General features: G+C 39.4%; 3 protein-coding genes across 3 annotated transcripts; 1 reads left to right on the top strand and 2 right to left on the bottom strand.

Annotated features, from left to right (window-relative positions):
• Positions 1–3,785: 3,785 nt before the first annotated feature.
• Positions 3,786–8,419, top strand: LOC106095607 (arrestin domain-containing protein 1). Its single transcript, XM_059363192.1, has 3 exons — positions 3,786–3,987; positions 4,062–5,060; positions 8,122–8,419. Exons 1-3 carry the CDS (start codon positions 3,867–3,869, stop codon positions 8,340–8,342), a joined length of 1,341 nt encoding a protein of 446 aa, XP_059219175.1. The 5' UTR covers positions 3,786–3,866; the 3' UTR covers positions 8,343–8,419.
• A 2,940-nt stretch (positions 8,420–11,359) lies between these two features.
• Positions 11,360–12,648, bottom strand: LOC106095594 (uncharacterized). Its single transcript, XM_059361803.1, has 4 exons — positions 12,493–12,648; positions 12,251–12,446; positions 12,003–12,190; positions 11,360–11,938 (listed from the first exon to the last, which is right to left on the bottom strand). Exons 1-4 carry the CDS (start codon positions 12,646–12,648, stop codon positions 11,360–11,362), a joined length of 1,119 nt encoding a protein of 372 aa, XP_059217786.1.
• Positions 12,649–24,174: 11,526 nt separating this feature from the next.
• LOC106095610 (arrestin domain-containing protein 17) lies at positions 24,175–25,638 on the bottom strand. Its single transcript, XM_059361802.1, has 5 exons — positions 25,382–25,638; positions 24,948–25,300; positions 24,556–24,881; positions 24,393–24,520; positions 24,175–24,335 (listed from the first exon to the last, which is right to left on the bottom strand). Exons 1-5 carry the CDS (start codon positions 25,491–25,493, stop codon positions 24,175–24,177), a joined length of 1,080 nt encoding a protein of 359 aa, XP_059217785.1. The 5' UTR covers positions 25,494–25,638.
• Positions 25,639–26,456: the final 818 nt, after the last annotated feature.

Here is a 26,456-nt window from a genome sequence, read left to right as displayed (position 1 = left end):
AAATGTGTTCAAATTTTGACAAATTTTGTTCAGCGATGAGGCTCATTTCTGGTTGAATGGCTACGTAAATAAGCAAAATTGCCGCATTTGGAGTGAAGAGCAACCAGAAGCCGTTCAAGAACTGCCCATGCATCCCGAAAAATGCACTGTTTGGTGTGGTTTGTACGCTGGTGGAATCATTGGACCGTATTTTTTCAAAGATGCTGTTGGACGCAACGTTACGGTGAATGAACACATTTCGAACGAACACTGATTTTGGTAATAAAATTCAATGATTTGCAAGCGTTGCTCGTTAGTAAGTCTATTCATGATGAAATGTCAAAGCATACTGAGCATCTTTCTCTTTGACACCATGTCTGAAATCCCACGTGATCTGTCAAATACTAATGCATGAAAATCCTAACCTCAAAAAAATCACCCTTTATATGGGAGCTATATCCAGATCTGAATCGAATTTGATCACACTCTATGTATATTGTGGAAGTCGTCGAGGAGGGTGTGGTACAAAATTTTGGGAAGATTGGTCAATAAATGCGCTTGGAATGCCTCTAGGAGTAAAAATCGGGCTATATATATATATATGAGAGCTATATATAAATCTGAGCCGATTTCTTTGAAAATCACCGGTAATGTCGAGAGTAATAAGTAAATCCTTCCTACCAAATTTCGAGAGAATCGGTTAACAAATGACCTTTTTATTGCATTATTAATGCAAATCCGACGAACATATATATGGGAGCTATATCCAAATCTGAACCGATTTTTTCCAATTTCAATAGGCTTCGTCTCTAGGCCGAAAAACGTGCCCATACAAAATTTGAAGACGATCGGATGAAAATAGCGATTTGTAGTTTGTACACAAATTAACATGGACAGACAGACAGACGGACATAGCTAAATCGAATTAGAAGGTGATTTTGAGTCGATCGGTATACTTATCAATGGGTCTGTCTCTCATCCTTTTGGGAGTTACAAACTAATTCACTAAGTTATAATACCCTGTACCACAGTAGTGGTGTAGAGTATGACAATAGCTGCAAAGTTTAAGCCAAAATGGATAAGAATTGCGCCCTCTAGAAGTTCAAGAAGTCGAGATCCGATATCGGTTTATATGGCAGCTTTACTAAAACATGGACCCATTAGGCCTATTTACAATCCCAACCCACCTACACTTACAAGAGGAATTTATGTAAAATTTCAAGCACCTAGCTTTAATCCTTCGAAGTTAGCGTCCTTTCCACCGACAGACGGACGGGCGGACATGGTTAAATCGACTCAGAATGTCAAGATGATCAATAATATATGTATACTTTGGTGGGTCTTAGATCAATAATTCGATGTGTTACAAACGGAATGACGAAAGTAGTGTACCCCCATCCAATGGTGGAGAGTGTAAATATTCATACATATGTATATCCATGGATGTGGGTATCCAAAGTTAGGCGTTAAGTCATTTTCATACCCTCCATCATAGGATGGGGATATACTAATATCGTCATTATGTTTGTAACACCTCGAAATATCCCTCTGAGACCCCATAAAGTATATATATTCTTGATAGTCATGTCATTTTAAGTCGATATAGCCATGTCCGTCCGTCCGTCTGTCTGTCGAAAGCACGCTAACTTTCGAAGGATTAAAGCTAGCCGCTTAAAATTTTGCACAGATTCTTTCTATTAGTGTAGGTCGGTTGGGATTGTAAATGGTTGAAACCGGTGCATGTTTTGATATAGCTGCCATATAAACCGATCTTGGGTCTTGATTTCTTGAGCCACTACAGGACGCAATTTTTATCCGATTTGGCGATTGTGCATGAGGTGTTTTTTTTATGATCTTTAACAACTGGGCTAAGTATGGTTGAGATCGGTTAGTAACCTGATATAGCTGTCACATAAACCGATCTGGGGTCTTGACTTTTTGAGCCTCTAGAGGTCGCAATTTTTATCCGATTTGGCTGAAATTTAACATGAGGTGTTTTTTTACGATTTCCAACAATTGTGCCAGGTATGGTTCCTATCGGTTCATAACCTGATATAGCTGCCATATAAACCGATCTTGAATCTTGACTTCTTGAGATTCTAGAGGGCGCAATTTTTATCCGATTTGGCTGGAATTTTGCATGAGATATTATGCCATGATTTTAAATAACTGTGCTAAATATGGTTGAGATCGGTTCATAATCTGATATAGCTGCCATATAAACCAATCTCGAATCTTGACTTCTTGAGCCACTAGAGGACGCAATTCTTATCCAATTTGGCTGAAATTTCGCATGAGATGTTTTGCTATGGTTTCCAAAAACTGTGCCAAGTATGATTTAAATCGGTTCATAACCTGATATAGATACCATATGAACTGATCTGGGATCTTGACTTCTTTAGCCTCTAGAGGGCGCAAATACTATCCGATTTCGCTAAAATTTTGCACGACTTGTTTCGTTATGACTTTCAACAATTGTGCAAAGTACGGTTCAAATCGGTCCGTAACCTGATATAGCTGCCATATAAACCGATCTGGTATTTTGACTTCTTGAGCCTCTGTAGGGAGCAATTATTATCTGATTTGGGTGAAATTTTGTACAACGGCTTATCCACGGTCATGCGTTCAACATACGTGTCAAATATGGCCTGAATCGGTCTATAACCTAATACAGCTTCCCTGTAAAACGATCTCCCTATTTTATTTTCAAACCCCTAAAGGGCGAAATTCTTATTCGATTTGGCTGAAATTTTACACAATGGCTTCTACTGCGGTCCCCAACTTTCATTCCATTATGGCCCGAATCGGACCATAACTTGATATAGCTCCAATAGCATAGCAAATCGTATCCTTTATTCTTTCCTTTGTTTGACCAAAAAGGGACACCGGGATAAGAACACGACAAATGCGATCCATGGTGGAGGGTATATAAGATTCGGCCCGGCCCAACTTAGCACGCTTTTACTTGTTATGACTTCTAACAACTGTGCCAAGTATGATCCAACCTGATATAGCTTCCATATTTGAAACCATAAATTTCCAGTTTTTATACGATTTGAACGAGAAAAGAAACATTTATTATCCATGAAATGTAGAACTGTGAGTTTTTTTAAAATTCCTCAATACAGTCTTAATTCCATCGTATTACTATATAGCTTCCGTATTGATCGATATCTCGTTTTAAGGCAACGTGCTCTTAAAAGTCGCATTTACCAGATTACTCTGAAACTAAGGACACATTCTTGCCGAATATGGTCCAGATAAGATCATCTTTGGATATAGTTGCCACATAATCCGACCTCCCAATTTTAGCTCTTAAGCTCGTAAGCAACTTTTATCCGATTTTGCATAAAATTTGGTTGAATTTTGTTTACACTTCTTTGTGCTTATTTTCACTTTGAGGTAGGCAATCGAAGGGTTGTCGTTATCTGACATTAGTACGCATTTGCTTGTTTTTGTTTATGCTTGCAATAGTAAATTAGTTGCAATTGTTAAAGACCTTGACAAGGGTTATCACTCCAATAACTCCCATCCGTTTGAGGTTATGGCTAACCGTATCTCTTTATAGCAATTAAGCGATCCAATACGCATAATATCTGGGTTCAATTTCATATTCACATTTTGACTCATTTATTTCCATAATAGCGATAACCCATAGATATATGATCAATCAGCGATTTGGTAAATTCATGGCAAACATTTGTTGTCGAACATCAATAGAAAGTGCAAGTGATAAGATAAGCGCCTTTTTGTAGGGAATTTACTTTTTTTCAAGTTGGCCACCAACGAAATAATGAATACCCCATTGTGGAAACTATCGAAATACAGTTGGCGTTGAGACCTCAGCCATCGAACACTAATCGCGCGCACCCTAGAAAAGAAAGAAAATGAGTTTGCTCTCGTGTTTCCTGCGGTTTGAATCAGCCCAAGAGAGCTACCGTCCCGGCGAGGTGATTAAGGGTACGGTCACTTTGAATGTTCACGGTAGCAGTACGCTTCTAATCAAAGGTAGAATTGATTAAGGGGAATGATTCACATTTGTTTGAATTTTGTTATCAATGTTTTTCTTTTCTTTCACAAAGCCTTATCTATAAAATGTTCGGGCTATGCCTCCTGCCAATGGGAGAAGCCGCAAACGGCAAAGAAGGAAAGCAAGAAACCAAAACCCAAAGAGTTCTATGTCAGTCGCGAGGATTATATTTCCACTCAAAGCTATATCATTGGCTCGGAGCAAGCCAACCCCAGTGCTTTATCGCCGGGGACTCACATTTACAGTTTCATGGTTCAACTGCCCTCAAATGCCCCATCTTCCTTTGATGGAGCCCTGGGCTTTATTCGCTACGAGCTGCAGGTTAATGCCAACTACATAGATCGCATCGACTGCCTGACCTCAACTCCTTTAATGGTGGAGCAATCAAAAGATCTGCGCCGCCTTGCAGCTGACATTCAAACTGCAACGGAAAATGAAAAATACGAAGCCAAACCTTGTTTGAAATTTTGGAGGCGACCCCTCCAGTTATATGTGAGCTTGCCCCAAAGTGGATATGTGGTAGGTGAATGCATAAGTGTCCATGTCAAAGTCTCCAATCATGGCAATGTGAAGCTCAAGGATATCACAACGAAACTGAATCGCATTGTCACCTACAAGGGAGCCATCAAGGAGCGTAAGCCTATGGAGACCTCGGAGACAACGGCTATCGCGTGCAATGTTCACGGTCTCTTTGGTCAGAACTCCAATGTCACACAACACTTGCAGCAATTGTTTGTACCAAAAACTTCACCCTCTTTGGATGCAACTGAGTGCAAATGCCTAAGTGTGCGCTACGAAGTAGAAGTTACAGTGTGTGCCCGCAATGCCAAAAGGTTCGTTCAAACCGTTGTTCCCATTGTGGTGGGAACGGTTTCTTTGAGCAGTGATGAAAAACTGCCAGTACTGAATACAGCGACAAATCATGCTGCCACAATTACTGTGGCCAGATCCATGGATGAGCTGAATCTGCCGTCGACGTGGGAAATGCGTCGTGACAATGTGACTGCATTGCAGCAGGCAGCGCAGTTGAGTGCGTCTACCTCGTCTTTGGGTAAGTAGCATGTGGGCTAAACAAATCTTAGGCCAAAAAAATGATAGTTAATCTAATCAGTGGCAGTTTATTGAATGAATGAATGAATGAATCATACATTTTGATGTCAGAGAAACGAGCTATCAACTCAAGTGGTTGCAAACAGTTTCATTGATTGCTGATTTGATTAGCTAATAAATGTATCAGCTAGTAGTAGAAATTAGACATAATTTTTAGTTAATTGGTATACTCACCAACATAGGACGGGGGGTTTACTTTCCCCCGTTGCCGATTGTAACAGCTTGAAATATTGTTCGGCGACCCCACAAAGTTGATATATTCTTGACAGTCTGTCCGTCCGTCCGACCGTTTGTCGAAATTAATATAGCGGCCGAAAGAAGCTTTGAAGAATTTTGCATAGATACTTTTTATTGATTAAGGTTGTTGGGTATTGCAAATGGGCCAAATCGGTACAGATTTGCATATATAGCCCCTATATAATCCGATCCCCAATTTTGACAACTTAAGCCCCTAGAAGTCTCAATTTCTAAGGCGATCTAGACGTGTCCGTCTGTCTGTCCGTCTGTCTGTTGAAATCACGATACAGTCTTCAAAAATAGGGATATTGAGCTGAAACTTTGCACAGATTCTTTTTTTGTCTATATATCTTGATATAGCCCCCATATAGACCGATCCTCCGATTTAGGGTCTTAGGTCCATAAAAGCCACATTTATTATCCGATTTTGCTGAAATTTAGGACTGTAAGTGGTGTTAGGCCCTTCGACAACCTTCGTCAATTTGGCTCAGATCGATCCAGGTTTGGATATAGCTGCCATATAGACCGATCCTCCGATTTAGGGTCTTAGGCCCATAAAAGCCACATTTATTATCCGCTTTTGCTGAAATTTGGGACAGTGAGTTGTTTTAGGCCCTTCGACAACCTTCATCAATTTGGTTCAGATCGGTCCAGATTGGGATATAGCTGCCATATAGACCGATCCTCCGATTTAGGGTCGTAGGCCCATAAAAGCCTCATTTATTATCCAATTTTGCTGAAATTGGGGACAGTGACTTGTCTTAGGCCCTTCGAAATCTTTCTTGAATTTGGCTCTGATCGGATCAGATTTGGATATAGCTGCCATATTTTCCGATCTCTCGATTTATTGCTTTGGGCCCATAAAAGGTGCGTTTATTGTCCGATGTCGTCGAAATTTGAGACAGTGAGTTAAGTTAAACTCCTGGATATACTTCTGCAATATGGGCCCGATCGGTCCATATTTGGATATAGCCCCCATATAGACCGATCTGCCGATTTAGGGTCTTAGGCCCATAAAAGCCACATTTATTGACCGTTTTTGCTGAAATTTGGGACAGTGAAATCGGGCAAAGTATGTTCTAAATCAGTTTGTAATCTGATATAGCTTCCATGCAAGCAGATCTCCTGATTTGACATATTGAGCCTCTAGAAACATCAATTATTGGCCGATTTAAATGGGTGTACCTTCCATATAAATCGATCTCCCGATTTTACTTCTTGAGCTCCTGGAAGCCGAAATTGTTATCCGCTTTGGTTTCCAACATCCATCCATGAGTTCCAACCGCAATGGTAAATCTAGGCCGCCTATAACCTGATATAGCCCCCATAGGAACCGATCTCCCGTTAAGCCTCCTAGGGCCCCTAGACTTAATTTTTAGCCTGGTTTGGCAAAGTGTTGGTACATATGGTACATGTATGCCCTTCAATTAAGTTCAATTGTATACATTTTCCATAATGCATAATGCATCCCTAATGGCGGTTTCCCAACATTCGGCCCGGCCGATCTTGGCATGTTTTTTATACCCTCCACCATAAGATGGGGGGTATACTAATTTCGTCATTCTGTTTGTAATTACTCGAAATATTCGTCTGAGACCCCATAAAGTATATATATTCTTGATCGTCGCGACATTTTATGTCGATCTAGCCATGTCCGTCCGTCTGTCCGTCCGTCCGTCCGTCCGTCCGTCCGTCTGTCTGTCGAAAGCACGCTAACTTCCGAAGGAGTAAAGCTAGCCGCTTGAAATTTTGCACAAATACTTCTTATTAGTGTAGGTCGGTTGGTATTGTAAATGGGCCATATCGGTCCATGTTTTGATATAGCTGCCATATAAACCGATCTTGGGTCTTGACTTCTTGAGCCTCTAGAGTGCGCAATTCTTATCCGATTGGAATGAAATTTTGCACGACGTGTTTTGCTATGATGTCCAACAACTGTGCCAAGTATAGTTCAAATCGGTTCATAACCTGATATAGCTGCCATATAAACCGATCTTGGGTCTTGACCTCTTGAGCCTCTAGAGTGCGCAATTCTTACCCGATCGTAATGAAATTTCGCACGACGTGTTTTGTTATGATACCCAACAAGTGTGCCAAGTATGGTTTAAATCGGTCCATAACCTGATATAGCTGCCATATAAACCGATCTTGGGTCTTGACTTCTTGAGCCTCTAGAGGGCACAGTTCTTATCCAATTTAAATGAATTTTTGCACAAAGTATTTGGTTATGATATCCAACAAATGTACCAAGTATGGTTGAAATCGGTCCATAACCTGATATAGCTGTCATATAAACAGATCTGGGGATTTGACTTCTTGAGCTTCTAGAGGGCGCAATTCCTATCCGATTTGGCTGAAATTTTGCATGACGTATTTTATTTTTACTTTCAACAACTGTGTCAAATAAGGTTCAAATCGGTTCATAACCTGATATAGCTGCCATATAAACCGATCTGGGATCTTGACTTCTTGACCCCTAGAGGTCGCAATTATTATCCGATATGCCTGAAATTTTGTACGACGGATTCTCTCATGACCATCAACAAACGTGTTTATTATGGTCTGAATCGGTCTATAGCCCGATACAGATCCCATATAAATCGTTCTCTCTATTTTACTTCGTGTGCCCCAATGGGCGCAATTCTTATACGAATTGGCTGAAATTTTACACAGGTCTCCACGCTTTTACTTGTTTCTTATATTGTTTTATTTATGTTTGTCTATAGTTCCATTAATTTACTCTCTTTTCCATTTACCAATTTCAGCATCATCTTTTAGAGAAGCAGACTATATGCCAAATGTTAAATTATACAAAAAATCCAAAAGTCAACTTGAAGGAGATGCTGCGGATTTTAAGCCCAAATATCTTTACTATGATCTTCCAGAGGAACTACAAGGAAACCTGCAAGATATGTCTGCCTCCACCAGCCAAGCAGAAACGAGTGGCTCACAAATTATAACCAGAACAACAGATGAAAAATTCTAGACTGCCTTTAGGAATTTTCATTTCTTGTTATTTTTTGTGTATTAAGTTATGAGATTATTTTAAATTATTGATAATATTTATAAGAGAAAAATTAAAAAAAAAATGGTATCCGTTCAATTGTAACAATCAAATGGTTCTATTATCTGTTTTCTAGAATAAACAAGTAAGAGAGTGTTAAGTTCGGCCGGGCCGAATCTTATATACCCTCCACAATGGATCGCGTTTGTCAAGTTCTTTGCGCGGTATCACTTTTGAGGCAAACAAAGAATAATGAATAATAACTGTTATGCTATTGAAGCTATATCAAGCTATAGTCCGATTCGGACCATAAATGAATTGATTTCTGAACATTGTGGAAGTCATTGTGTAATATTTCAGTACATTCGGATAAGAATTGCGCCTTGTAGGGGCTCAAGAACCAAAATCGGAAGATCGGTTTATATGGGAGCTGTATCAAGCTATAGATCGATTCAGATCGTATTGGACACATATGTTGAAGGTCATGAGAGAAGCCGTTGTACAATACTTCTGCAGAACCGGATGAGAATTGCGCCCTCTAAAGGCTTAAGATGTCAAGATACCAGACCGGTTTATATGGCAGCTATATTAGGTTATAAACCGATTTACACCATACTTAGCACAGTAAATGGAAGACATAACAAAACACATTGTTCAAATTTTCAGCCAAATCGGATGAGAATTGCGCTCTCCAGCGACTCAAAAATCAAGACCCAAGATCGGTTTATATGGCAGCTATATCAGGTTATGGGCCGATTTGCGCCATACTTAACACAGTTATTGGATGTCATAACAAAACATCTTTTGCAAATTTTCAGCCAACTTGGATGAGAATTGCGCCCTCCAGCGACTCAAGAAGTCAACATCCAAGATCGGTTTATATGGCAGCTATATCAGGTTATGGACCGATTTGCGCCATACTTAACACAGTTATTGGAAGTTATAACAAAACTCCTTTTGCAAATTTTCAGCCAATTCGGACGAGAATTGCGCGCTCTTTTAGCTCAAGAAGTCAACATCAAAAATCGGTTTATATGACAGCTATACCAGATTATGAACCGATTTGAATCATACTTAGCGCAGTTGTAGGAAGTGATACCAAAACACCACGTGGAAAATTTCAGTCAAATCGGACGAGAATTGCACCTTCTAGAGGCTCAAGAAGTCAATACCCAAGTTCAGTTTACATGGCAGCTATATAAAAACATGAACCGACTTGGCCCATTTACAATCCCAAACAACCTACACTAATAAAAAGTATTTGTACAAAATTTCAAGCGGCTAGCCTTACTCCTTCGAAAGTTAGCGTGCTTTCAGACAGACAGACAGACGGACGAACCTGGCTAGGTCGACTTAAAATGACATGAAGATCAAAAATATATATACTTCATGGGGTCTCAGATGCATACCCTCCACCCATTCTATGGCGGAGGGTATAAAAACTAGTACAAAATATGCCGTGTGAGAACTTACTTTACTTTAATTGGCAATGACAGAATATTTGTTCCACTAGCCGAACGTAGAATAGCGTTCCAATCGCCTCGATCTTCTGCGCTCATTCTGCGCTCGTGTTTGCCTCCAAAGTTTTCTTAGCTGGAGCTTCTTCATCCATTCTGAGAACATGACCTAGCCAACGCAGCCGTTGTATTTTGATGCGTGTAACTATGCTATCGTCGTCATACAGCTCATACAGCTCGTGGGTCATACGTCGCCTATATTCTCCGTTAACACAAACTGGTCCATATATTTTATGAAGAATCTTTCTGTCAAATACTCCAGGCACTGCCTCATCTGCTTTCACAACCGTGTGAGAACGGGTAGAGATATTTCTTTGGAATTTGGAATGGTTAGAGCTGATATGTTAGCGAGATCGTGTGCGACATTTCAAGGCCCTTAGTCGTGCACTTTTCGGTAGGCCCCGATGGTGCTCAAAAATCTTCGTCTTGTTTCGGGAATTTTGGACTTTTATTTTTTTATACCCACCACCGAAGGATGGGGATATATTCATTTTGTCATTCCATTTGCAACACATCGAAATATCCATTTCCGACCCTGTAAAGTATATATATTCTTGAGCGGCGTAAAAATCTCAGACAATCTAGCCATGTCCGTCCGTCTGTCTGTTGAAATCACGCTACAGTCTTTTAAAATAGAGATATTGAGCTGAAACTTTGCAGAGTTTCTATTTTTGTCCATAAGCAGGTTAAGTTCGAAAATGGGCTATATCTGACTATATCTTGATATAGCCCCCATATAGACCGATCCGCCGATTTAGGGTCTTAGGCCAATAAAAGCCACACTTATTATCCGATTTTGCTGAAATTTGGGACAGTGAGTTGTGTCAAGTCCTTCGATATCCTTCGTCAATTTGGCACTGATCAGTTCAGATTTGGATATAGCTGCCATATAGACCGATCTTTCGATTTAGGATCTTAGGCTTATAAAAGGCGCATTGATTGTCCGATGTCGCCGAAATTTGGGACAGTGAGTTAAGTTCAACCCCTTGACATTCTTCTGCATTATGGACCAAATCGGTCCAAATTTGGATATATCTGCCATGTAGACCGATATCTCGATTTAAAGTCTTGGCCCCATAATGGGCGGTTTTATAAGCCGATGTCACTTAAATTTGACACAGTGACTTATGTTAGGCTCTTCGACACCTGTGTCGTATATGGTTCAGATCGGTTTATTTTTAGATATAGCTACGTAAAAGACCAATATTTTGTTTTACACAATTGAACAATGACTCGTACTTATTAGTATTTGGTCCAAATCGGAACATATTTCGATATAACCGCTATGGGACATAAGGTATGCAATTTTCACAGGATTTTTATGAAATGTGGTTTACATATATACCTGAAGTGGTGGGTATCAATAGTTCGGCCCGGTCGAACTTAACGCCTTTTTACTTGTTATATAATAGAGGGATAAGAATGTTTGTCTACTCAATATTATTCAGAAGTTTCAACATTCCTAGCCATCATAAAATTGTTTTATTTAAATAATCTACTAAATCCATCTTTAAAGTTAAAACGCTTTTGGTTGTAAAACTTGCAACATTCCTTCTTGTACGAGTCTTGTTCTCTTAATGTGATATGCTGTTCCCTGTGTCGCTGTAGAAAAACATCAAAGGGTATGTGCTGGGAATGTAGCTCCTCATCTTTGTCATCCAAAAGTATTACCTTTATGTCATAATGTATGCTGATTATAATGGAACTTGTTAAATGAGTGGTGGGGACAAGATCATTGGGTAGTAGAATGCTGTGCTGAATACTAGTATCCTGCTCCAAAAGCTTGGCTGTCGATGCCAAGTCGTCATTGATGAGTATCATTTGCTGGTTGAGATATTCATAGGAGTCATAGGGTTCTCCATTTTTTCGATATCTGATGCAGTAATGCATATAGGTGATGTACTGCAGTAATTGTATGATAATTTTATGAGGCCTTGTCTTATGGGAATTCAATAGGATTTGAGTTTGAATGTTTACAGTTTCGCCTGGTTGAAAGAATTTCTTTTGCAAAGAAGTTTGCAGCTGAATGTTTCGTTTAGCTCTAATTTCTAGAAAGGGCCGCTGAAGAAAAGAGAAATGAGAATACAGCATTTGAATTGTTTTACGTCACACATTTGCTACTCACCTCCATGGGACAATCTGCCAATTGCATTATTTGCACGTTTTGCTTTAGAACCTTGGTGCCCTTGTAGGTTCTACATGTTGCACTCAGCTTGTATACAACAAATCCAAATTCAAAGCTGCAAGTTGAGATGCAATCTTCATCTATAAAAATTTCAAAGGGGATTTCCAGCAACTGATTTGTGGGATCGACTGCAATAACAAAAGTGGATGAGTTGTTGACTTCAAGTTGATTTCAGGCATTTAAAATACCTTCCTTATTGGCCAACAACACCTTTTGACGAAAGTATATATGGCGTTGATCTCGATGGGGTGCTGAATTGTAATACAGTTTTCGAAGATCCTTTCTCTCACTCTTTATTTGATTATCATGCCAAGCGATCTCAGCAATGCCTATTAAATTCACACTTAGATCTAAACCGAAGAGGCATATTACAAATGAGAATGACTTTGAATTATCGAAGAAAAATATTTTCTTTACCTTGTACCAGAACTCTTTCTAGCGCACTTAATTCAACTATCCCCCTTAGAAAGCCCCCCGAATACCATTTGTCTGTATTGGGATCCTGACGAATCATTAAATTGACACAATTGGGATCATTGGAACTGCTATCGCCTTCTGGTATTCGGTTAAATGACATTAACGCCATAGTGCCTAAAACACTCACAATAGACTAAAATTTTAATGAAACTGCAATTTTAGTGGATATTTTTGTACCCACCACCATAGGATGGGGGATATACTAATCTAGTCATTCCGTTTGTAACACCTCGGAATATTCCTCTAAGACCCCATTCTTTATATATAAAATTCAATTTATGTTTGTTTGTTTGAGTCAAAAACGGCTGAAACGATTACCTAGAACTTTTCACAGATTGTGTAGGTTGGTCTGAAACGAAACATAGGCTATATAATTTTTTGATATCGGGAGGGGGGCGGACCCTCCCCTTTACAAAAGTACTACCCCTAAATAAAAGTGAACCGATCGGGACAATATGGGATTCAAATGAAAGGTATTCAGGAGTAGAGTACGAATTTCATATTAAAAGTTGGGTCCAAGTACCTGGGGGCCCGCCCCAGCCCCAAAACCCCTTAAAATAGGTATATTTGACGATCTTGAGAATATGGGACTCAAATGAAAGGTATTCGGGAGTAGATTACGAATATGGTCTGAAAGTAGGAATAGGCTGTATAATTTGTTGATAACAGAAGGGGGCGAACCCTCCTCCGATACCGCAAAAATACCACCGAAAATCAAAAGTGGACCGATAAAGACAATATGGGTATCAAATGAAAAGTATGCGGGAGTAGACAACGAACCTGGTATACAAATTCTTGTCGAAGTATAGGGGGTCACCCCACCCCCACAAAAACGCACAAAACGGGCACATTAGCCAATCACGGATATATGGGACTCGGTTTGATTGTTCCGTATAGACTGAAAAACGGCAGAACCGATTTTCTCGAAGTTTACGCATATTGTGTAGGTTGGTCTGGAAGGAAACATAGGCTATATAATTTTTCGGTATCGGAAGGGGGACGGACCCACCCCCTTATGCCAAAAACACAACCCAAAAAGTGGACCGATCGAGACAATATAGGTATCAAATGAAAAGTATTGAAGAGTAGAATACGAATATGGTATTAAAATTTAAGTCTAAGTACCCATTGGGCCTCCCTAACCCCAAAACACCCCCAAACGGACATATTGGACGTTCATTTCAAAATGGGGCTCAAATGAAAAGTATCGATTTTCTCGAAATTTTCGCATATTGTGTAGGTTTGTCTAGAAGGAAACATAGGCTATATCATTTTTCGGTATCGGACGCGGGACGGACCCTACCTCTTATGCCAAAAACACAACCCAAAAAGTGGACCGATCGGAACAATATAGGTATCAAATGAAAGGTATTGGAGAGTAGAATACGAATATGGTATTAAAATTTGAGTCTAAGTACCCATCGGGCCGCCCCAACCCCAAAACTCTCCCAAGCAGACAAATAGGACGTTCATTTCAATATGGGGCTCAAATGAAAAGTTTTCGGGAGTAGATTTCGAATCTGGCATACAAAATCAGATCAAAGTATAGGGGGTCACGCCCCCCAACAATGCCATTAGACCCATTATGAATAATTGGCTGAACCGATTTTTTTTTAATTTTTATAGATTGTGTACGTTTTTCCGGAAGGAAACATAGGCTATATAATTTTTGGGATATCTGGTGGAGGCGGACCCTCTTCCTTAACCCAAAAAAGCCACCCATATTCGAAAGTGGTCCGATGGGCAAAATAAGAGTATCAAATGAAAGGTATTGGAGACCAGAAAACGAATATGGTATTAAAATTTGGGTCCAAGTACCCAGCGGGCCCCCCCCCCCCAACCACAAAACTTCTCTAAACAGAAATATTCGAAGTTCATGCCAATATGGGACTCAAATGAAAAGTATTAGGCAGTAGATTACAAATATGGCATACTACATTGGGTCCAAGTAATGGGAGGTCGCCCGCCCCCAAATACCCCCAAATGGGCATATTAGCCGACCATGGCTATATGGGACTCAAATGAAAGGTTTTAGGGATTAGATTACGAATATGGCATTAAAATTTGATTCAAGTCTAGGTGGGGCTTTTCCTCCTATAGATACATCAAATGGGTTATTTGTACCATTGATGACAATATGGGACTCAAATGGAAGTTATTTGAGAGTAGAAAACGAATTTGAAATCCAATTTTGGAGCCAATTGTTTTGGGGTACGCCCTAAAGCACCCCTAAAACTAAATTTCATTTCCGTTGGGAATAAAAAACAAATTTGATATCTTTTTTCAGTGCAAAGTGCCGATGGTCGGCCCAGCCCCAAAAACACCCTCCAAACGGTTCATATTTACCAGCCATAACAATGTGGGGTCAAATTAAAGGGATTTGGAATGCAGCACGAATTTGATATCCATATTTGAGTGGAAATGTCTGATGTGCCATTCCTCCCCTAATGACAACATTACCCTAAGGAAGAACATTACCACCAGGAGCCGAGAAGGGGAAAATTCTTACACATCAATGAGTGCTTTACGATTCAAGTTTAAACTCAATGTTAAGGGACATTTTTTTGTAGCCGAGTCCGAACGGCGTCCCGCAGTGCGACACCTCTGTGCCGAACATTTTTTAAATGACCATGCATGGCATTGTGAAGGCTATTGTAGCGCAGAGGTTAGCATGTCCTCCTATGACGCTGAACGCCTGGGTTCGAATCCTGGCGAGACCATCAGAAAAAATTGTTCAGCGGTGGTTTTCCCCTCCTAATGCTGGCAACATTTGTGAGGTACTATGCCATGTAATACTTCTCTCCAAAGAAGTGTCGCACTGCGATACGCCGTTCGGACTAGGCTATAAAAAGGAGGCCCCTTTTCATTGAGCTTTAACTTGAATCGGACTGCACTCATTGATATGTGAGAAGTTGGCCCCTGTTCCTAAGTGGAATGTTCATGGGGAAAATTTGCAATTTGCATGGCATTGTATCTCGCAATGGCTCGAATTCGATATCCTCATTCAGGGCGAAGTATCTCCACTCTAAAAAGATCTTAGAGAGTTAAAGAAGGCGCAGTGGAGCGGGCCCGGTGCGGCTAGTAAAGTATATGTATATCAAGAGATCGTCACGACGTTCTTAGTCGATCTAGCCTGTCCGTCCGTCTGTCGAAATCTTGATAGCGGTCGAACGCTTAAAGCTAGCCGCTTGAAATATTGCACAGATACTTAATATTGATGTAGGTCATTGGGGGATTGCTAATGGGCCATAACGGTTCAGAGTTAGATATAACTCACATATAAACCGACCTCCCGAATAGATTTCTTGAGCCCTTACAAGCGGCAATTTTTTCCAATTTGGCTGAAATTTTGCATGTAGTTTTCAGTTATGACTTCCGAAAACTGTGGCCAGTACGGTCTTAATCGGTGAAGAAACTGATATAGCTTCCATTAAATCGATCTCCTCTTTAGACTTCTTGAGCTATTAAAAGCTGCAATTTTTGTCTGATTTGGCTGAAATTTGCATTTAGTGTTCTGTAATGACTTCCACACAACTTTGTCCAGTACGGTCTTAATTGGTGAAGAAACTGATATTGCTCCGATATAAACCGATCTCCATATTTGATTTTTTTGAGCCCTTCCAAGCTATAATTTTTCTCCGACAATTGTGCCCAGTACGGTCTTAATCGGTCAAGAACCTAATATAGCGCCCATATAAACCGATATCCCGATTAGACTTCGTGAGCCCTTCCAAGCCGCAATTTTTGTCTGATTTGCGATGTTCTGTTAAGACTTCCAACAACTGTGCTAAGTACGGTCCAAATCGGTCTATAACCTGATATAGCTCCCATATAAACCGATCTCCAGATCATCCTTGTTCGGTTCCTAGAAGCTTTAATTTTTGCTGTTTTGACAGAAGTTTGGTATGTTGAATAAAATAACGCCCTTCAACCAAATGTATTTTGTCTAAATTTTTAGCAGAATCCATGGTGGTGGGTTCCCAAGGTTCGGCCCGGCCGATCTTAGCATGGTTTTACTTGTTCACCATTACGTAGCGCTAAAAGCCAAATATTTCGTTTATCTAATCTTGAGGCTGCTACACATTTGTTGATAACTCCATTTCACATTCTTTGTTTATTTTAATAATCACTCGATTTGATTATGAACCCCTTTCAATAATTCAGATAAACTCTATATCTGTTCAAATGTCAACAAAAAATGGATTTGCATTAAATGTGCTTAAACGGAACGATATGCGAAAGTACAAGCTTTAAGGAGCATTTATTTTAAAGCTTACAAAAATTGAGCCAATAAATAATCTTATTTCAAGATCCGGTCCGGTCTGGTCCGGTTATAGGCAAATGGGATGTTATGAGTCATACTTGTTTTGGTTATAAATTTAAATTAATTTATGAAGTGTTCCATAAACCCTATATTGAGGTGAGTCAGTAAACAAAACTGACCTGCAGTTAGAATTCTTATCAACGATATCGCTTAACTGATCTGTTGGCCTCTATCTCAAGAAATTGAGTGTCACAAAATTTATTTTAGATCAAGATTTAATAAATTAAGACAAAGTCTTTTTATGATTGACCATAAAAATATGTTTCTAATCATGTCCCTATGACATTGAATAAAAAATATTGGCAATATTATTTGCAAAACTATATATTGGAGTTAATATTGAAGATAACATTTGTTTTTAGATAAAGGATGATTTTTTAGCTATTATCTTTTAAGCAGCACTGACTTAACCAGCCCACGCACGTTTCGTGTTTTGTTTCACCTTCAAACATCTTCAGTTTCGTCTATAATTTAACCATGAATCGCAAATTATTGAGTTTTATTATCAAAATGCGAGCACTGTTAAGAATGTTCATCGCGCGCTTCTTCCATTCATCGACGAAGGTCATTTTTGGCTCAATGGGTACGTTAATAAGCAGAATTGAGGATTTTGGAGTGAAGATCAGTCAGAAGTTTTAAAGAACTACCAATGCATGTAGAAAAAGTCAAAGTTTGGTGTGGTTTAAGGGTTGGTGGCATCATTGGACCGTACTTCTTCAAAGATGATGCCAATCGTAACGTAACTGTGAATGGTGCGCGCTCCCGTGAGATGACATTAAACTTTTTTTGGCCCAAAATGAAAAAGCTTGACTGGCGTGACATGTGGTTTCAACAAGACGTTGCCACATGCCACACATCACGCGTAACAATGGACTTATTGAAGGCTTTAGACTATTTTTGTTGGGGCTATGTTAAAGCTCATGTCTATACAGACAAGCCCGCTTCAATTGACGCTTTGGAAGACAACATTGAAGCACTTATTCGGGAGATACCATCCAAAAGAGTATGCCAAAATTGGACTAACTAGATGGATCATTTGAGGCGTAGTCAGGGTCAAAATTTGCATGTAATAATCTTCACACATTATACTGTTCGAACAAATAAAGATACCAGCTTGAATTTTTGTACTGACACTTCTTAACGATGTAGGTCATTAGGGATTGTAAATTGGCCATATCGGTTCAGATTTTGATATAGCCCCCACATAAACCGATTTGATTTCTTGAGACCCTAAAATTTCATTCGATTTAGCACAAAGGCTTGGTCTCCGATTTCCAATATCAGTTCCAAGTACGATCCGAATCGGTCAATAAACTGATATGGACCCCACACAAACCGATACCCAGATTTGATATCTTGAGCCCCGAGAAGCCTCAATATTTATCCGATTTGGCTGAAACTTGGCACTAGCACTTCCGTTCTGACTTCCATCATCATTTCTGAGTATAATTCGAATCGATCAATAAACTGGTATTACCCCCATACAAATCGATTCCTGGGTTTGACTTCTTGAGCCTCTAGAACCCTCAATTTTCATATAGGATGGTTGAAATTTGCCTGAAAGACTTCTGATCTCAATCAGTCTTTATACTGATATAGTCCCCATTACACCGATCCCCGGATTTGATTTCTTGAGCTCATAAAGGCCTCAATTTTCAAGACTCAAGACTTCTGATAAGACTTTCAGCGCACAGTGTTGCCAAAACGAGAAATCTTGAAAATAATTCTGGATCTTTTGAACGGATAAAGATTTGTACACCAAACTATACATTGCCAATGTTGAGGTGCATGCGCAATTTGGGGACCATAGTGGACCCTAGACCCACTAGGGTCATACTCGTAGAATTTTGTGATCTTTTTAACGATGTATAAAATTTTTCAATCCGTTACCAAATAGTCCCATAATTTCAGAAATACCGACTATATCTTGACAACAATTTTCAAAAAAACTAGCAAAGCGGCGTTAAGTTCGGCCTTTCGTCATAATCCGGTGAAAATGCATAATTTATGCCCCCACAGCAATTTTATCGAAATATGGTCAGATTCGGACCAAATTCGACACCGATATTGAGAGGTCTAATAAGTACAAGTCATTGTTCGATTGTGTAGAACAAAATATTGGTCTGTTTAATAGCTATAACCAAATAAAGACCGATCTGAACCATATACGACACGGATGTCGAAAAACTTAACACAACTCACTGTACCAAATTTCGGCGACATCGGACAATAAATGCGCCTTACTGGGCCAAGACCTTAAATCGGGAGATCGGTCTATATGGCAGCTATATACAAATCTGGACCGATCTGAGCCAAATTGAAGAAGAATGTTGAAGGGCCTAACTCAACTAACTGTCTCAAATTTCGGCGACATCGGACAATAAATGGGCCTTTTATGGGCCCAAAACCTTAAATCGATAGATCGGTCTATATAGCAGCTATATCCAAATCGTGACCTATCTGTGCCATATTCCAAGAAGATGTCGAGGGGCCTAACATAACTCACTGTCGAAAATTTCGGCGACATGATTTCGGCGTGATTTCAACATACAGACGGACGGACATGGCAAGATCTTCTTAGATTTTTACGCTGATCAAGAATAGCGGAAATGGGTCGGAAATGGATATTTCGATGTGTTGCAAACGGAATGGCAAAGTGAAATATCTCCATCCTTCGGTGGTGGGAATAAAAATCGTTGTATGTCCAATAACTCACGTTAGAGGCATTCTGGACATTTCCGAATGTTTTTTGTAGGGTTTTACGAGCACTATCTTTAAAAAAAATCAAGCCGATGGGTCCATAATTGTTTGTTTGGCAATCGGAAAGAAATTTGACATACTGGAGGTGACCATTTTTCAAACCTCATGTATCAGCCTCTGGACGAACTAGGATACAAAAATTTTACATATTTATTAGAAAACACCTCAAATTTGATTGTGTAAAGTTTCGTATACGTGTCTCTATCCTTTCGAAAGTTTCAGAATTATTTCCAATATTTTACCATTTGACAACGCAGTACAGCGTCCGTGCCAAATACGATTAGAGTCGGTCATATATGGGGAACTTAAATACCGATTCCCCGATATGTCTACTAGAAACAATAGCAGGCGCAATCAATTCGATTAGATTGTTGTAAAAAAGTTCAAACACAAACAGACTTAAAAAAGATAAATTTTTAAAGTAATCCACGGTGGTGGGTACCCAGGATTCGGCCTGGCCAAATTTAGCACGTGTTTACTTATTTTAAGTTTCTTTTTTCCACAGAATTTCTCATATTTTAATATTGAATTTTGATTTCCATGTGTGCCGCCAGCATTTATGGAGCAGATAATAATCAATGAAAATGTTTCATATTTCATACGAGGAAAACCCAGGCGTTCAGCGTCATTTTGACGTAAGAGAACCTTGTTGCACAATCAGCCTGTGGAATTTCACTTTTATGAAACTCTTCTAAAGAAAACTGAATTTATTTGTTACCATCAATACTTCAATAATACATACGCAAAAAATATATCAGAAATCCTATTTAATTGAATCATTGGAATCACACAAGTAGGGACAATAGTAATCTCAGCTATTTTCTGAAATTTAATTAAACGACTTTTGTGGCCCAATAAATCACTAACTTATAAATCAATCGTGTATTTCATCCAAAGGCTTTTCCTCATCGTTAAATCTAACATAAACTTTATCTTATCTATAGGATGCCACCATGGAATGAGGGTATACTAACTTCGTTATTCCATTTGTAACACATCGAATTAATGGTCGTAAGTCCCCTTTATGCTTATATATTCTTCATGGTCATGATATTTTAACTCAATCTATCCATGTCCGTCTGTCTATCTGTCCATCCGTCCGTCTGCTTGTCTGTCAAAAGCAAGCAAACCTTCTAAGGAGTAAAGCTAGCAATTAGTGTAGGTCGGTTGGGATTGTAAAAGGGCCATATCGGTTTGGATATAGCTCCTATATAAACCGATCTGCCGACTATACTTCTTGAGTCTCTAGAGAGCTTAATTCTTATCCGATTTGGCTAAAGTTTTGCACAATGGTTTTTAGTTATGGTCTTCAACATCTAAATCAAGTATGATCCAAATCGGTCTATAACCTGTTTTTGCTCCTATAGCTTAGCAATTCGTATCCATTATCCTTTGTTTGCCTATAAAGAGATACTGGGCAAAGAACTTGAAAAATACCATCCATGCCGGAGGTTACAAAAGTGTCGGTCCAGCCGAACGATTTTTCTTCTTGAAGATTTTCTTTTGTCAATAATAACTGTTTTATATAGTAAACTATGAACAGCATATAAGCGTAAATGTACCAGTGTGTGTTCATCAGATATGTGTTGTCCATAGCATGGGGAAAAAACTTTCAATTTGCCATTCCGCTTGAGAATATTGAATTCCTGGACTACAAAATGCGTATATGTTTTATTGAATTGAAATCACTGTTTAACATTTCAGCGAAATCGGGTAGTACATAAATCCAAAATAGACCCAATACCTGAATATAGAGGGAACTGGACTTTGGCGCGTATGTCGCGGATGCTGGGTCAAATACATCAAGCCGTTCCAAATTTCAGCAAAATCGGATCAAATATATGCATCTTACGAGCTCAAAAAGCCTAGTCAAGACATCAGTTATAATGAATGGTTTGCTCAAATTTGACCCGATCTAGGCCATACTCGGGACTGATGTCTAGTTACCTAATACAACTCACTGCGTGAAATTACTGAACTTTTTATAAGCCCAAGACTGCAGGTCTGCAGCGGAGATCAGTATATAGGTAATCTATATCCAAATAAAATCTGATCCGTATCATAATTGACATGACTGTCGAGAGGTCTAATATAACTCCCGGTTTTATGGGGTGAAATGGGGTAAGAATAATAACAAGTAATAGTAACAAGGGAGTAATAATAATAAGAAGGCATCAGGTTATGAACCGATTTCACCCATACTTGGCACAGTTGTTGAAAAATCATAACAAAACATCTCGTGCAAAATTTCAGCCAAATCGGATAAGAATTGCGTCCTCTAGTGGCTCAAGAAGTCAAGATTCAAGTTCGGTTTATATGGCAGCTATATCAAAACATGGACCGATATGGCCCATTTACAATCCCAACCGGCTTACACTAATAACATGTATTTGTGCAAAATTTCAAGCGGCTAGCATTACTTCTTCGAAAGTTAGCGTGCTTGAAATTTTGCACGAAGTGTTTTGCTATGACTTCCAACAATTGTGCTAAATTAGGTTCAAATCGGTCAATAAACTGATATAGCTGTCATATAAACCGATCTTGGGTCTTGACTTCTTGAGCCTCTAGAGGGCGCAATTCTTATCCAATTTGAATGAAATTTTGCACGACGTGTTTTGTTATGATATCTAACAACTGTGCCAGGTATGGTTCAAATCGGTTCATCGGTTCATAACCTGATATAGCTGTCATATAAACCGATCTTGGGTCTTGACTTCTTGAGCCTCTAGAGGCCTCAATTCTTATCCGATTGGTAAGAAATTTTGCACGACATGTTTTGCTATGACTTCCAACAACTGTGCTGGGAATGGTTCAAATCGGTCTATAACCTGATATAGCTGCCATATAAACCGATATGGGGTCTTGACTTTTTGAGCCTCTAGAGGTCGCAATTATTTTCCGATTTATTATGGTCTGAATCGGTCTATAGCTTAATACAGCTCCCATATAAATCGATCTCTCTATTTCACTTCTTGAGCCCCCAAAGGGCGCAATTCTTATTCGAATTGGCTGACATTTTACACTGGTCTTCAGCATATAATATAATTGTGGTCCAAACCGGACCATATCTTGATATCGCTCTAATGGCAGAGCAAATCTTTTCTTTTATCCTTATTTTTTTGCCTAAGAAGAGATGCCGGGAAAAAAACTCAACAAATGCGATCCATGGTCTAGGGTATATAGGATTCGGCCAGGCCGAACTTAGCACGTTTTTACTTGTTTTGCCTAAGAAGAGATGCCGGGAAAAGAACTCGACAAATGCGATCCATGGTGGAGGGTATATAAGATTCGGCCCGGTCAAACTTAGCACGCTTTTACTTGTTTTTTTGTCATTTAACCTTTTAAAGTATTTCCATACTTGTGCGATTTTACGGTCGCCAAATATTTTTCCGAGCCTGTGATGCTGCAATCGCATGCCTGCCTTTCAGCGCTCCACCAAATGAGTGTGATGGAGCTCCCACGTTTACTTTAAATGCAACACATAATCAAAATACTTCATAACTACTGTAAAAGTAAACATTATTCGTTTTTGAAGAAATCGATCCATTTCTGTATACAAGCCTTTTGTCTTTGTACAACTCTTTTAAACAACTTTTTCACAAATATTTTTTAAACAGGAGCGACAAATTAACGCCTATATATAACTTGGTGATGTGAAAACCAAACTATCAACGATAGTATCGATGGTCACTATCGATAGTGTCTTGACCGCTATCGATAGTTCGATAGTTCTCCACCTCTAGTTCGAATCCTGGCGAGATGATCAGAAAAAATTTTAGCGGTGGTTGCCAACATTTTTGAGATACTATGCCATGTAAAAACCTCTCTCCAAAGATGTGTCGCACTGCGTCACGCCGTTCGTAATCGGCTATAAAAAGGAGGGCCCTTATGATGGAGCTTAAACTTGAATCGGACTGCATTCATTGATATGTGAGAAGTTTCCCCCTGTTCCTTAATGGAATGTTCATGGGCAAATTTTGCAATTTGCAATAATACTTAAAGTGAGGACTATGAGGAGATGACCACCTCAGAAAATTTCTTCTGATTTTATCACCTGGATTCGAATCCAGGCGAATCACAGTTGCACATGTTAACCTCTGCGCTGCGGTGACCTCCTAGTATATTTCATATGGTCGGATATGTGAAATCTTTGGAAAAAAGCCACTTAAATAAAAAAGTGCTCATTTTTTGGCAATCATATATGTTTTAGTACATGAGAGCAAACGGGAGAGTAAACGGGAGAGCTTGATTTTAGGTCCGTGTAATGTAGAGTTGCCATACTGTCAGGATAGAAACATTTAAACAAAATAATTTTCGAATCTTAAATCTGAACAGATTTATGTGACATTCACCAATTATTTCGGGAGTCATAAGAGAGTTATTTAGATTTAGGAAATTCTACAGAAAAATGTCTACTGGCGCTTGCAAATCTATTAAATTGTATTAAAGTTAAAGCGGTGCTCTATTGAAACACACCGACAGATTTTACATGTACAAATATGGTTTTTAATGAGAGATTTATGTGACTAGTAACAAAATGTTGGGACTTTCTCAAACACGTGATTCTTTAAGGCCATACAATTCTTCGCCTTCATTGCAATCGGGAAACATGGGATATAGAGGACGAAACCAACTATCACGAACATTTCCACAATCGTCTGGATCTATAAAGGGAGGTGACGCAGACATGGCTTGTTCAAAAGAGGGAGGCACTAAAAATGGGGATTTCTTAAACAAAAGACCTGCAAAAGTATTGTGCTACAACTTACATATTTCCTCATATGCAGGAGGCCCATCTGCGCCCGTCTCGTTTGCAGCAGCTGGCTCAGGTGTGGATGTTATGGCAGGCGTATAACTTCTGTTGCTATTATCATTCGTTGTTGGTGTTGACGACTCTCTGGGCCATATATGCAGACTCTGTATTATGGGCACGTTGTCAGAGAGGGTAATATGAGTTTCCCCTCAAATTGACGATTTGAGAGACGTAGACAAGAGTCTCGTTTTTTGTGGCTGGCTACTACGGTGCGGATCTTGCGCTCATTATAACGAGGAAGTTTGGCTATGAAGGTCATCCATTGGACAAATTCCACTTGGTAGCCATAGATTTCAGTCATCGAAAGATTTCGAATTTTCAACGAGTATTTGAGTGTCTGGCCAGAAGCATAGGCCCCAAATGGAACTCTCAGGCTATAGAAAATTCTACCACTGTAACAAGGCAAACAGCCAGTTGAGGACATTTCCTCTGCTTCCACAGGCATCTGGGTGAAGAGTCAAAATGTTGCTGTTGAGCTATTGTTAGGAATTACATATCTGATATGCCTTACCTTATACCTGGGACTTATATTCAAATTGACCTTCCTTAGCACAGTAATAGGTTTGCGAAATGTGCTATTGGGCCTATAGGGTCTAGCTATCACCAGCCATAGTATGTAGCGTATGTGGCCATGGTTGCCGGCACACGAGGTGGGACAAGATTTGGGAATACGGAATTGAAATTTGTAATTGTAAGCACCGGCGGGCATAATTCCTTCACGTCGCACCACCGCCACTTGGTCCACATAGATCTCATGGGCCCGATACAGACTGTTGGCCGACACCTGGTTGCCAAATAGTTTCTGGCCATGACGAAATTCAGTCCAGTGAACCTTGGCCTCGCCAAGAAAACGAATGCGTATGTCTGTTATGAAGACAATTTGTGTTGTTGTTTTTTTTTTGTTTTTTGGGAGGAAATAATTGTTACCTAACTTAAGGCTCTTACCTCGTATCCGTTTCTCATGGCTGGTAGTCAATAAAATTGAACCACTGACCGATTGTCCAGCAAAATAAACACCATTTTGGCGGTCAAGTTTAAATTCACATGTCGATGGCATATCAGCATATGTTTATGGTTCTGTCGCTGTCTATTTTTAGCCACCTTTGAGAAATGTTTGTTTGCATTTTATCACCGACTGGATAAATTGTTTTTGTCTTGCCTTACAACCACGCGCTCTGCTGCATCCACAACGTCTTTGCTCACATCCGATTGAGATGAAACTGCCAGACAAAAACATAACAGCAATACCACCAACAAGAGCCAGCATCTTAAGGAACTTTTGTTTTTTTTTAGAGAATTCCCATGTTTACCTCGCAGACGAGAAAATCAGAGATCAAAGAGCCGCAGTTGTTGTTTTGAGACATGGGAAATTGTGTAAATAAATTCTCATTTCCATTGAAAATGAGAGCGAGCGGGAAATGAATTTCTCTCATTTTCCTAACCGCCAGCATTTAAAGGCATAGCGTTACCGATTGACGTTGTTAATACACAAAGTGGAAATGTTTTAAAATTTCCAACCATTTTTTTTTTTGAAAGGAAAAATTAAAAAACAAATTGATAATACCTATTTAGTTAACAGGTTATATAAACAATTTAGCAGCCCACGTTTTTAAATCCACAATTAGAAGTAAAAATAAATCGAACAATGACATGTAATGGAAACCGGTAAAGTATAAGTAAAAGCTTAACACGCTTTTACTCGTTTTTGTGTTTGTTCGATCTGGCCGAACAAACACCATGGATCGCATTGTTGATAGGCTATCATACACCGGGCAAACAATGGATATGGAGGATAATGGACAAGAATTTTTACGCTTTTGGAGCTACAATATATCAGGTTATAGACCGATCCACACCATACTTGGTTTGGATGTTGTGCAAAATTTCAGCCAAATGGCATAAGAATTTCGCCCTTTTTAGGAAGTAAAATCGGTGGATCAATTTTTAAGGAAGTAATATTAGGTTATAGACCGATTCAGACTATACTTGCCACGTATGTTGAAGGTAGTAGAAAAGGTCG

The sequence above is a fragment of the Stomoxys calcitrans genome, chromosome 2 (genome assembly GCF_963082655.1).
Source record: "Stomoxys calcitrans chromosome 2, idStoCalc2.1, whole genome shotgun sequence".
Classification (NCBI taxonomy): Eukaryota; Metazoa; Arthropoda; class Insecta; order Diptera; family Muscidae; genus Stomoxys; species Stomoxys calcitrans.
This window is presented reverse-complemented; position numbering and strand designations above follow the sequence as displayed.

Coding starts and splice junctions, on each gene's coding strand:
- LOC106095610 (XM_059361802.1), bottom strand. CDS start 25,493: ATGCCATCGACATGTGAATTTAAACTTGACCGCCAAAATGGTGTTTAT. Junction 25,301..25,381: donor CCATGAGAAACGGATACGAG/GTAAGAGCCTTA, acceptor TCTTCATAACAG/ACATACGCATTCGTTTTCTT. Junction 24,336..24,392: donor TCCTGCATATGAGGAAATAT/GTAAGTTGTAGC, acceptor CCCCATTTTTAG/TGCCTCCCTCTTTTGAACAA.
- LOC106095607 (XM_059363192.1), top strand. CDS start 3,867: ATGAGTTTGCTCTCGTGTTTCCTGCGGTTTGAATCAGCCCAAGAGAGC. Junction 3,988..4,061: donor CAGTACGCTTCTAATCAAAG/GTAGAATTGATT, acceptor TCTTTCACAAAG/CCTTATCTATAAAATGTTCG. Junction 5,061..8,121: donor TGCGTCTACCTCGTCTTTGG/GTAAGTAGCATG, acceptor TACCAATTTCAG/CATCATCTTTTAGAGAAGCA.
- LOC106095594 (XM_059361803.1), bottom strand. CDS start 12,648: ATGGCGTTAATGTCATTTAACCGAATACCAGAAGGCGATAGCAGTTCC. Junction 12,447..12,492: donor AATTAAGTGCGCTAGAAAGA/GTTCTGGTACAA, acceptor GATAATTCAAAG/TCATTCTCATTTGTAATATG. Junction 11,939..12,002: donor TGGCAGATTGTCCCATGGAG/GTGAGTAGCAAA, acceptor TCTTTTCTTCAG/CGGCCCTTTCTAGAAATTAG.